Here is a 12307-nt window from a genome sequence, read left to right as displayed (position 1 = left end):
GTTGTTCCTAGAGTTTATAGTGTATTCAGCCATTTGTGTTTATAATGTAATCTAAAACCGTTCACTTGCCATTTCGCGACAGTGCCACTTCCAACTCACAAAGATACCCATGCCGTATTCGAAAACCAACTGACTTATGCTCAGCCCCGTTTTGCCTCTTTGCTCACTCCCAGTATTGCACTCCAGGCTGAGATCAACGATTCATCTCCTGTCGATCCCCTTATATAAGGCCTACCACCATGCCCGTTTTGACTTGGCTCGTCGACGAGCACGCTCGGTGATCTTCTTAATGACACTCACAAGTCTTTCCAAATACCTTAAAATTTGTATGCCTTTGTAGTAGAAAATCCTCGGTGGTGACCACTGAGGATTTACCAGCACGTGCTGATTTGTTTACTTTATTTGGATCACACAGACTGAACTTCCAACGTACCGGCACAATGGGCATGTGACAAGGGGTCTGACATGCCAAGTGGAAGATGGTAGTTCTTGTATTCCAAAATACCGTGTCTTGTTTTTTCATCTCAAAGTCCTTTGTGCTCGATTTTGGACCAACTGGCTACCACGATCTCTTTCTCAGTTTCTTTCCAATTTCTCTGCTTCAATTTCAATTTCTCTGCTTCAATTCCAATCTTTCTGATTTTTATGATATACAGTGTATCCGTTCTTGGAAACAATCATACATATCCACAATTTCTGGTTCTCTGTGTATTGCTTTAATTTCTACCTCTTCAAAAGATACTCTCAGATATACTTTTCGATTTGATAAAGTTATCCTAATCTGTATCCTTCTCCTCATTTTTTAAAGGTAAGCTTGATAATCCCAACTTCATAGAAATCAAGAGACTGATGGTGATCATGTTTTTGTTGGTATACCAAAGATCAGCTTGATAATCATGAGTGCTGCACCAGTCACCACACAGGGCAGCAGTTCGACCGCACAAGGACCCGGTGCCGAATCATCCAACAAAAGGCCACGTCGAAATGATGATGAAGGTTTGTTTTGTCTTGTCTTCCAAATCTGTATGCCAATATATTGATCAAACCTTCTTAATTTTCCTAGGAGACCAGCCGAACGACGAGAACGACCTGTCGTATTCGGATGACGGAGGATACGATAGCTCAGGTGAGATATATTGATGATATACACTCGTTAAATACCAGCTGATCGCGCTCTTACATGATCCTTTAGATGGCGAGCTTACTTTAGAAGAATCCATGAAGCGCCAAAGGAAGAAGGCTGGTTTGCGAATGGAGACGTCCGAAGGACGCCGACGCGATGCCATGCTGGCCGACATAGCTAATGCTCATGATACTCCAAAAGCGGCCTCTCAGATCTCCCAAGCAATTTACGAATACACTCGCATGCTTATGGGAATCTCACGAAAGTCACGTATGTCTAACAATGACCACGATTCTACACTTCCTCCCCCACCTAGCGATGACGAGATGAAAGCTTGGGTCAATCGCCAAGAAGATCGCGAAGAAGTGATTAGAAAGGCAATGGAGAGGGGAATGCGCAAGTATCTCGCCAAGAAACCGGACAACTTCAAACCGAATAGAACACAGATCCGTACCGTAGAAAAAGATGCTGCTGATCGTGCTCGGTTGACTATCAAATTGAAGCCGGTCAAATTCACCTCCCGACTCGATCATAAATCTTCTTGCCGGTATGCGCACAACTGGGGCACTAAGTGTGAGGGTGCTTTGGCTCTTGCAGGTTTCCCTCGGTGTACCTTTGACTGGGAAGCTGGATACGACTCTCCCTGGAATTCTTCAGTCTCTGCGATTATCATTTCTCAATGGGTGAAATGTTTTGATGCGAAGGGTGCTCGAGCATTTGCCATCGTTGGATCAGACAACACTGACTTAAACCGTGATGAGGTCTTAAGGCGCTGGTTCAAGAACAAGAAAGGTGATTATAGAAAACAAACTAGAAATGAGATCCTGATTAGAACATCTCAAGGCCGAGCAAAGGTTGAAGCAGATAAAGCTTATTCGAAGAAGGTCATTAGCCGCCGAAGAGGCAAAGCTAAAGTCAGTCAATTTTTTCATAGATTTTGGATGCTTTTTCGTTTCATAGGCTGACTGAAACAACACTATCAATTTTAATCAGATTCACAAGGCTCGATTGTCAGTTGTGAAAGAACTTTTTGGTGAACAATCCGCCGAATACGGAATGTTAAATCCACGTGAGGTTCATTCCGAAGATGAACTCTCCAGCGCAGCGCCCAGCAAAGTGCGATTGGGGTGGCGTAGCGCCGAGTTGGATACTTTTATCTCATTGGTTGACCAGTGTGTGTGGGGACGCGAAACCGATGCAGCCCTTCGTCGTTCAGCAAGGCATCTAATTGAGCGTGGACCTTACTCCACCACCCCAGATGTGGATCTCTTCCCCCCTAAGAAATATCAGCGTTCTCTGGTATCCCCAACTTGGATAAGCTCCATGCAAGGAGTTGCTCTTACACACCTAGAATTAAACACCACTAATGTTGTTGATATCCGCCGAGCAATTATGAAGCTTACCAAAGAGCTTGCAAGCACCCCCTCAACTTCTCAATAACCACGATACTTGATTTGGTTTGTTTCACTGAGTTTCTCCAATTGATCTTAGCTTCAAATTTTTCCTCTTGATTTAACTTAAATGAATGTTCTTTTCAAACACGAATGTTTCCCTGCTACGTGATATTTGTACATAGTCTGTAGATAGATTTGTTTCACTAAATATCTATGAATTTTTCCTTTTGATTAAAATTAAATGAATGGTATCTTAAAACACGAATGTTTTCAATGTATATGTTATTTGTACATAGTCTGTAGATAGATCTTTTCCAATAAATTTTTCTCAAGTTATGTTTTTCAAAATGAAGATTTCAACGATTTTGAGGAATGAACTATGTGTTGAATTCTTTGATCAGAAGCTATGCTCCAATAAGAAAGACTCATATCTGATAGTATGAGTGTTGATTGTATTGGATCAACCTACATCAACCCTCTTTGGTTCTGTAGGACTCGGCTTTGGTCAATAAACAAGAATTATAGTTTTAAATTACATACTTGAATTAAGCCCTTTTTCACAATCATTCATTGTTGCCGCGGCAGTCATTTTTACACGACTCCTTACTTTCTTCGATTATCAAGATACCTCAGTGCATAAGTTGATTTGAAAATTTTCAAACAAATAAGTTGTCAAACAGGATTGTTGAGTTACTTCCGATTTCAAAGTGTAGGTACACAATATCTTGCTAATCTCAAAAGTATTCGAATTAAGAACTAGTTCACTGACCCTGTTATCGTCAAACATTTTTAATATCTAGATAATGTGGTTTGGTGCCAATCATCAATGCTGCACATGCACCGTTCTTGGATGTGCGAATCGATCGTTTGAAATGTGCGGTCAGACTCACAAGGGCCGGTTATTCCATCGGACAAACTATCTCCGCCATCTTGCTGCTGGGAAGAAAGCAACATCCAAAGATGTTCAACCTGAAGCTTCAAACTTGATTCATTCAACCGACACCACTTTGTCTCAATCTACATTGAGTATCAATCCAACACACGGACCAACCCAAATGGAAGTGTCTAGCGAATCAACAAACCAAGCAAGCACCAGCAAAAAACGTGATTGATCGGCCTATGAAGAGGACGAATTATTCACAGCACCTGGAATGATCAACCCGCGACCACTAAAAAATCTGCGAGAGGACTCCGAAAGAGCTCTCCTAGCACCAGTGCTCACATTCTCGACCGCGGCTTTCAAAATCCCTCGAACTCATGTACAAAACATATCCTGTATTCAATCAATGTTTCACGTGATAAACGACTACCTCATTAACAACAAGAGCGACAAGAACTGCCGTAGAATGCTAGAGATGGAGCGTTTGAAGGTTAGGACTGCACTCAAAGGTGAAAAATCAAAGATTCTATCGCTAAAATCAAATCAAGTAGAAGTTTGGAAAGAGATTCCGCTTACTGTGGAAAAAACTCTCAAGTGCTTTCATCTCAACATTGAAATCATACAGCTTCTATGTTGTCCAATCTGCTTCGACACTCACGGAAGTCCTGGATTCGTTCCCCTTCGTACTCACTGTAGCAATCTTCGTTTCCCATCAAAAACTTCATCTAAACCCCGCATCACTTGTCGAGCCTCACTCTACAAAACCGTTCAATCAGACTCGAAAAAAATCAAGCCAAGAAGGGTCTTTTATCACCAGAAATTCACCGAATGGCTTGCCAGGATGCTGTTATTTTCCACTTTTGAAAAATCACTTGATGCTTCGATCTCACAGCCACCCCGAACTGATGGGATTATGGCAGATATATGGGATGCTGATATGTGGAAGACTTTTAAAGGGGTTGATGGAAAAATTTACACCAAAGAGTCAGGCAATCTAGTATTCGGGTTCTTTTGTGATTGGTTCAACCCTTATGGGAATTCTTGTGCTCGTAATATATCTACGGGGATAATGCTGATGATATGTTATAGCCTTCCACCCGACATCCGGTATCGATCTCACAATATGTTCATCTACGGTATAACTCCCGGCCCTCGCGAACCTCGATCTGAACAAATGGAACCTTTACTTCGACCACTGCTTACAGAACTTCAAGCCTTCTGGAACGGGGTCCATTTCACCGAGACTTCCCTTCACCCAAAAGGACGTACAATACGAGTTACCTTATGGCCCCCGGTTGCTGATGTACCAGCCATGAAGAAAATTTCGGGATTCTCGTCACACAGTTCTACTAACTTCTGCTCCCGGTGCTATATCACAATTGATGACATAGATATTATTAATCATAAGTGTTTTCAGATCCGAACTCCTCAAAAGCACACACTAGAAGTCCAGAAGTGGAAATCTGCCATTTCGGCTAAGGAACAACAAGAACATCTCAAAGAAGATGGTGTTTGTTATACCATCTTTTCCGAATTACCATACTGGCAACCAATCAAATTTCCTACCATCGATATCATGCATTGTCTTGTGTTGGGATTACTGAAAGACTTATCAATGACTTACCTTCGAGTCGGACTCGCGGGCAAGACCTTACAAACTGAACAAGATAATCGACATGAGAAAGGAGAATATTCAGATGATCTTCCTATTCCTTCAGACTCGCCTTTTGATTTGAACAATCCCGATCAAGAAGCCCCTTCTAATGGACAATCTTTGGATAGAACTAGTTATCACCGTGCTGCTAAATCACAGACCTCTGCAGTGCCTTCACACGGCCTGACTCCTTCTTCGGCAGCCTCTCAAACATCTAATCAAACTTTACAGCCACATTCTTCTGAACCTTCGCTTACACCTCACGAACTTCAAATGGTTCACCGCTCAATATCAACCACCAAGGTGCCTTCCTGGCTAACTCGGGTGCCCAACCAGATAGGAACTACTCGAAGTGGCACTCCTAAAGCGGCCGAGTGGCTGACCCTTTACACCATATATATGGTGGTCTCACTAATCCCATATCTTCACAATTCCGAGCCAAACAGCACATCTTTCAACATTCACAAGGCTCTCACACTAGCAACTGGCATTATCAACATTGCAGTCTCACGAACGATGACAAATCAAGATATCAATGGTCTTTCTCAACTTCTCAAAGAATATCGGACCCATCTACTAGCTGTTTGGCCCTCTATTCGATCCAAACCCAATTTACATTATGCTCAACATGTGCCTGATCAGATCCGACGATTTGGACCCCCCTCATACACTGCTGCATGGTTTGGAGAACGAACCATTGGAACCCTGGTTCAAATGCCCAAAAATACGAATCAACGTGAGTTTAACATGTTCTTTTTTGTCAGGCAACTTCTGAGCCAAGCCTGTGGATCGATTCATCTGACATACCTCATCCATTCAGATATTGTTGGTCAGACTATGATCAAGCAACATACCTTGAAAACTATATTCACAAACCTCTGCGAAAACACGCCACCAATCTATGCTGCACTCATAGGTGCTCAAACCCTTATGAAGACCGGTCGGACTCATTGGAAGCCGTTCACTGTTTCACCTGAAATATCAGAAACTCTCAAGCCGGTTTTGATACAAATGGGCTTTATTGATATACCCAAACTCGAATCTGTTTCAATCTGGAAACATGCTGGGAAGTCGTACAGTACATTTACCAAACATGTAGGAAATAGCCGCATTGAATTCAAATTCCAAGGAAAATCGAGTTTCGGTGAAATTCAGCACATACTGCGAATAGCCTCACATTCAACACCAATATTCGTAATCAATCCCTTCTCTGCACTCACCCCAGTCGACAATTTGAAAAGCCCCTTTCAATCACTTCCTTACCTTCACGCCAGCGTTTTGTACCAACAATATCAGCCTTCAGTTGCAATTCCTATGAATTGTCTATTTGGGCACATTGCTCTCGTTGAGAATCCTCCGGGAACATTGGACATTTCATTGCTGACTTTGTATGTTGTCAGTCTTAGAAGCCTGGTACGTGTTTTCATATTTTTATATCATCTTCACTCAAGACTGACAAAGACAAAGCAACTCAGGGCATAATGGACATGACATCTACACATACGGATATGCCTTCCGCTTGACATTTGATACAATTCATCCACTATATTGTTGGTAAGTGGAAATATATTTATTTGATTTGTCCAACACGATATGCTTCAATTTCCATTTATATTCACAAATGTACCAAAAAAACAAAAGAATACACAATTTAACTCTGTATATACAATGACCAATTTAAAATACGATACATTAACGAAACAAGAAGAAATTTTATGATACAGATCTTTGATTTGAAAAACATTATAGTTGTAAATGTTTTTTTTCCTTTGCATCAAACATAACGTCATTTTTACGGAAGTTTATTGACAATCTGAGAGGGTAAAGTATTTAAAAGGTTTGAAGCGGGCTTCATTCTCAAAGCAGTCCTTGCTTCCTCAGTGAGATTTGCAAGGAACACTTGTTCATAACAATTTTCCGGAAGGCCGCAGCACACCGGTGCTTTTTGATTCACTTTTGATGCTTCCAGTCGACATTGGTCAAACCTTCGACGTGCAAGGAGGGGACTTGAAACCGAAGCCTTCACTTTGTACGAAAGTTCATCAAGTTTATGAAGAATTTGAGAGTACTGTTGACTTCTCCATATCACATCGATCCAATTGTAATGAGTTTGATCAGGCTCCCATTCTGTATCTGAGCAGCAGTCCGGGTCAGGCATCATATCAGAGGCTTCTGCTTCTATTACAAGAGACAGCGACTGTTGCCAATATTCAAACAGCTGGTATGTTATCAAGACAATATCAGGACACTAATCAATCACACTGTCAGGAAAGAGAGAACATCACCATTCTCTTCTTTCGAGCCTGCTCCTTGAGTAAGACCTTGTCAGGAGAGCGACGAGCTGTCCTTATTTCTTCGCTTCGTCCTCGAATCCAGCGGAGTACTAGACCAATACAGTTGCCTTGTGTACAGTGCGACTGATCAAGAGGCTTGTGATCAAACCATCCCTGTTTCTTCGCATGTAGCCAATGTTTTGTCACAAAGACCGCCATCGTCCTGTTCCACTGACTGTTATCGGATGCACTCCAATCAAAGGTGGCCCGGCCGATGTTATAATTATTCAAGTCGGCTGAGAAATACAAAATAGCACGTTTGTCGCTTGTTGAGCCAGCCTCAACCACGGTAGTGGAAAAAACACGCTCATCAGAGATGATGTCCTGCTGATTGAGAGTTGGGAGATTTTGCAGCTCTTCCGGGGTGGGTTTTGAAGGATACGATTTCGAAACCTTGTCGTAGCTCAACAAGATCCTTGTAAATTTAGCAAGAGAGATGCTTATGAATTCAGTCGATTTGGGTAGTACAGCAGCGACTGAAGAATTCAAGGCCTTGATCGATCTAGCAGGGGCTCCTTTCTTCCAATAATGAGACCTGGGAGGTACTAAAAACCGGAATCATTAGAGAGAAATCAAGATTGGAGGTGTTAACATTGAATGGGCAAGTTATCAAATTCACGAAAGAGAGTCAACCAACCCATTTCAACGATTCGATTTTCAACAGCTAGTATAATGAACTTGAGTAAAAAGTGTTTGGGGGAATCTTTCTCAGCGAGTCCTCACTCAGCAGCTTTTGGGAACTCATCAATTAAGAAGTTGACATCTTTACGTTGAAGTCCTTAGATTCAAGATGAACAAAGGCGACACAAAAAACGACTCACTTCATGAGCGCTCAGCCTAATTGAGCTGAATCATTGAATGGCTCATTAACCAAAGGCGAGCTCAGCCCCTTCAACAGTCTTCACCAGGCACAAGGTAAACAAAAGAGAAACAGATTGCTTTCAAAAGCACTCGAGTGTGCTCGTCGACGAGCCAAGTCAAAACGGGCATGGTGTGGCTGGATTGGTGGTACATGTCAGACACTCAGGCAATGCTATTTCGTGCGAGGAAGAGGTTGCCCTTGGACGACCCACCTTTACCTTACGAAGACGATGACAAAGACAACAAACCACTTGACAATGCAAGACGTGCCGGTTTGCCTTCCACAACCAATGCCCAGGAGTCCATGCACCGGGTTTATTATATGCTGTGGTAAGTATGATTTTACCTTTTTTGTATATGTTTGTGAATGAAACATATGGCTCATGAAGGATTATACGTTCCACAGCGACGGAAAATGCACCATATTAGAGGGAATGATCCAACTGTTTGCCTTTGTGAAGAGTTTGGAACGCGATCACCAGCAAGTTCAGAAGGGCTGCTCTATCGCTTACGGTACTTCTCAAAAGAACTGGGAAGAAGTCGTCAAATCCATGCAAATGGACAAGCCAACGAAACGAAAATTCATTTCTAACGACGGCAGGCCACCTGACACCACCGAAGCCCTGCTCGGAAGCTTCAAAGGCTCTAATTCACATAAGCCAAAAGGCCCAGGTCGACCTAAAGGGTCTCAGAATATCAACCGAGCACATTTAACTACCTATCGGTCGTACACTAAAGGTGTTACAAAAGGAACCACCAACCGTTGTTGGCAGAGTTCGACACTAGAGTGTCTATATTCACTCTTTGGACCCTTATGGAGCCTCAATGCTTCAGTCAATGGAACCACTTTGGTTCATCTATTGTACCGACATTTCACAATTCGATGCCACCTTGAGATTACTGCCAACGACACGCTTCTCACGAGCATGTCGAGATTCCAGACTTTAATGCACAATGCCATTCGAGGTATGACTGACGACGGAGTTTATGAAGAAGATCAATTTGGGTCTGCTGATGGATTCATGGAAGTTCTTCTTCGACCTGGACCACACTCTCTCCATCCTCTTTTCGAAATGCCCATCCGCAAGACCCATTCCTCAGTTAGCTCAGTTTTATGTTTTAAGTTCAAGTTGAGAGGGCACATATCCCTCTCAACTTACTTTGAGAACTTCCCGAGTACTCTCATACCTCGAGGTCAGGGAGTACTGTGTGGGGGTAGTGGCGAAGCCACCTCCCGGCTCTTCTTTGGTTCTCGTGAACCAAGAGCACGTGGAGTGAACTGTCCGCCTTCCACCCACCCACCCCCCTGAGGTGTCTCTCTACTCGTATCGTTTTGTGTAGCTCTATGACCCCATATCTAGGCGAGGCTCATCGCCTAGCCTCTTGGAGCTACCCCAAACCGTATGAGCCTCATTTATCTGTATTACCTAGTTATAATCCTGTTTGTTTATCCACACGTTTGTGCGTCTCATATTCAACCTTCAATTTGAAGTATGTCTAATTTTACTCGTTCATTTAAGATAAACTATCTGCATGCAAACTTACTGCATGCCGCCTATCTGCATGCTTCCATTTTAATCTTGTAGTTTCTTACATAGTCATCCTTTATATAGATTAACTGGTGTCTTTCCCAATTTCTCTCCTCTCGTTTCCTAAGGATGTTCTTCGATCGCTTCTAAAAATATGATTGTGTCTCGTATCTCTTCTTCCGTATATGCTTTGAAATATCTTAAATAAGTCATAGACTTCCATCTACCCTGTCGTGCTATGGTCTTTACTGGTGTTCCCAGGTTAAATCTTATCGAAGCTCCTCCCACTCTGAAAGAGTGGCCTGACCAGCTTCCTACACTAGATCGTCCCCAAGATTCCTCTACTATCTTTATAAAGCGCTGTTTCGTTAATGGTTCTGGTCCATTCCTTCCGTTTACCGCGAACAGGAAATCATCTCTATCTCCTCTTCCATTCATTCTCAGAGCCCTTTCTATCGCTTCTACTGGGTCTAATACATTCTTTTGTTGTTGTAGGTGTATTATCTGGACTTCGTTCGCTCTTGCTGTTTTAGCCTTCCTCAAGTGCAGGCGTACAAATCTTTCTCCGTCTCGTTCTCCAAATTCGACGTTTCTTCTTAAAATTGCACCTGCTTCCGTTGATACTCTTAAAAGTTCGCCCAATCTTGCCATGCCCCAGAAAGCTACGACCACTACAATCCCTACCATTTCGTGTTCTTGTGAACTCTGTAACGAGTTCTTCAACAACTTAAATAAATCTCGTATCATCACTGGTCTCTTTGTTGTTACCAGTTCCTTCTCTTCCTCGTTTCGTTTTGTGGCGTTTATCAACAAGGACACCATTTCTCTATCTGCTGTTGGTTGTCGCTTATGTCTTACCATATGCCATGCTCTAATTCCGTCGAGGTACTTCTTTATGGTAACTGACGAAATCGTTCTCGCTGGACCGTTTAAAGGTTTGACTTTCGACTCTCCTGCCCATGCTATAAAATCATATATTTCTTCATCTGATATAAACTGGTTTTCATCAAATCTTCCTGTAGTTTTCTCTTTAAATTCAATGAATTTCGACATTCCGCTGGAATATCCTCCTAGAGTTGATTCTGCCCAGCCACTTGTTGCCGCATGTCTTCCTGCTAAAGACGTGCTTTGTCTAGCGTTCTCAAAGTGCTGTGGTAACTGTCTATGGAATCTTTCGTTATTCATGGTGTGTGGTACTTAAGTTTCTACGTTTTCAAAAACGACGGGCTGTTACGATTTCTCACTAGTGCGGCTCTTCTAGGGTCACTTTTTTATAATTCTCTATTTCACTTATCATTCTTGTACAATGAATGGTTTCAGGTCATGTGGTATCTCCACCTTGACCTCATCTCTTACTTGTTTTGTCGAATCAAACCCCCGCGATAACTGATCTGCTGCGTTATCTTCCGACCTCACCCGCTTTTGCCGGATACTGCAGTGCTTATCTAGCATCTCCTTTTGGATTTTTATCCATTCTCTGTTAACCCATCTGTTCCTCGATTTCCCGTTCTTTACTGCCCCTTCTGTTACTACGTTATCTGTTAACACCAGCAGTTCATATCCTCTCACATCTATTAAGGACTCGACCATCAACAAACCGAGTCGCACCGCCACTGTTTCAGCCCATGCTATCTCTTGCCTTGATCCATCGTACTCTGAATCGTTCCACCCCGATCTCAGTCTGAACCTGGCCCATTTCTTCCCCACGATTATGCCTATCCCGTACAATGAAGACGTGTCTCCAACCCATCCAATGTTCTTCACCCCTTTCTTCGGTATCAAGCGTCTTGGATTTGCCGTGAGTAAAGTTGAGTACCAAATTTTTAAATCTTCTTCTACTTCTTCCGGTAGGTCTCTATAAGCCCATTGATGAACCCACTCTGCCATCCATCTATACAGTGCCATTCCGTGACATCGCAATTGTGGGTATACTAGAGACACATGATTTAACCTTCCTGCTAGTTTCTCTGCTTCTTTGTAAGTACATCTCTTTGCTTCCAGAACTACTTTTATTTGAGCTAATCGTTTTTCTAACTTTTCTTGAGGTAGTCGAACCGTCTTTTCTTTCCCATTCCAAACAAATCCGAGATATTTTTGTTCTTCTGTAAACTCTCTCCATTTCGTAGGATTACTTACCACACCCATCTTTTCACTTGCGTCGGCTACATCTTTCATTGAGACTTTATTTCTGTCTGCTTTCCTTTTAATAAATAACGTATCGTCAACCCAGCGAAATGCCTCTGTAAAGTTAAATTTCTTTTTCATTATTGTTTTCCAAACGTCTGCTACCTGACCGAATGATCCACAGCCTGCTACTCCACCAAAAGTGATCCTTGTATCTAATAAGACCATCCCTTCAAAATTCTGCACCATCAAATACGGCCACTGACTCATACATGTTGGTATTTGGCGGTACGCCTTGGCCCAATCGAAAATTCCTAAGACTAATTCACCTTCAATTTCCATAAATAATAGTGCAACCTTTTCAAAATCATCCCACGATGTAATGAAATCGTCTTTATCTACACACGCA

The 12307-nt window shown here is 42.4% G+C and overlaps 3 protein-coding genes across 3 annotated transcripts; 2 read left to right on the top strand and 1 right to left on the bottom strand.

Moving 5' to 3' along the window:
- Positions 1-896: 896 nt before the first annotated feature.
- On the top strand, positions 897-2563 carry MELLADRAFT_86507 (uncharacterized protein; the record flags this gene model as incomplete). Its single annotated transcript, XM_007410034.1, has 4 exons — positions 897-996; positions 1064-1126; positions 1193-2037; positions 2117-2563. The coding sequence occupies 4 exons, from the start codon at positions 897-899 to the stop codon at positions 2561-2563; spliced, it is 1455 nt and encodes a 484-aa protein (XP_007410096.1).
- Positions 2564-5012: 2449 nt separating this feature from the next.
- MELLADRAFT_63283 (uncharacterized protein) lies at positions 5013-6574 on the top strand (the record flags this gene model as incomplete). Its single annotated transcript, XM_007410035.1, has 3 exons — positions 5013-5589; positions 5872-6464; positions 6503-6574. 3 exons carry the CDS (start codon positions 5013-5015, stop codon positions 6572-6574), a joined length of 1242 nt encoding a protein of 413 aa, XP_007410097.1.
- Positions 6575-6843: 269 nt separating this feature from the next.
- Positions 6844-9810, bottom strand: MELLADRAFT_106620 (uncharacterized protein; the record flags this gene model as incomplete). The annotated part of the gene is made up of 3 exons (XM_007410031.1): positions 6844-7269; positions 7337-7919; positions 9791-9810. The coding sequence occupies 3 exons, from the start codon at positions 9808-9810 to the stop codon at positions 6844-6846; spliced, it is 1029 nt and encodes a 342-aa protein (XP_007410093.1).
- Positions 9811-12307: the final 2497 nt, after the last annotated feature.

The sequence above is a fragment of the Melampsora larici-populina genome (assembly GCF_000204055.1).
Source record: "Melampsora larici-populina 98AG31 unplaced genomic scaffold MELLAscaffold_18, whole genome shotgun sequence".
Taxonomy (NCBI): Eukaryota; Fungi; Basidiomycota; class Pucciniomycetes; order Pucciniales; family Melampsoraceae; genus Melampsora; species Melampsora laricis-populina.
The sequence above is the reverse complement of the archived record's forward strand: the minus strand, read 5'-3'. Positions and strand labels throughout refer to the sequence as shown.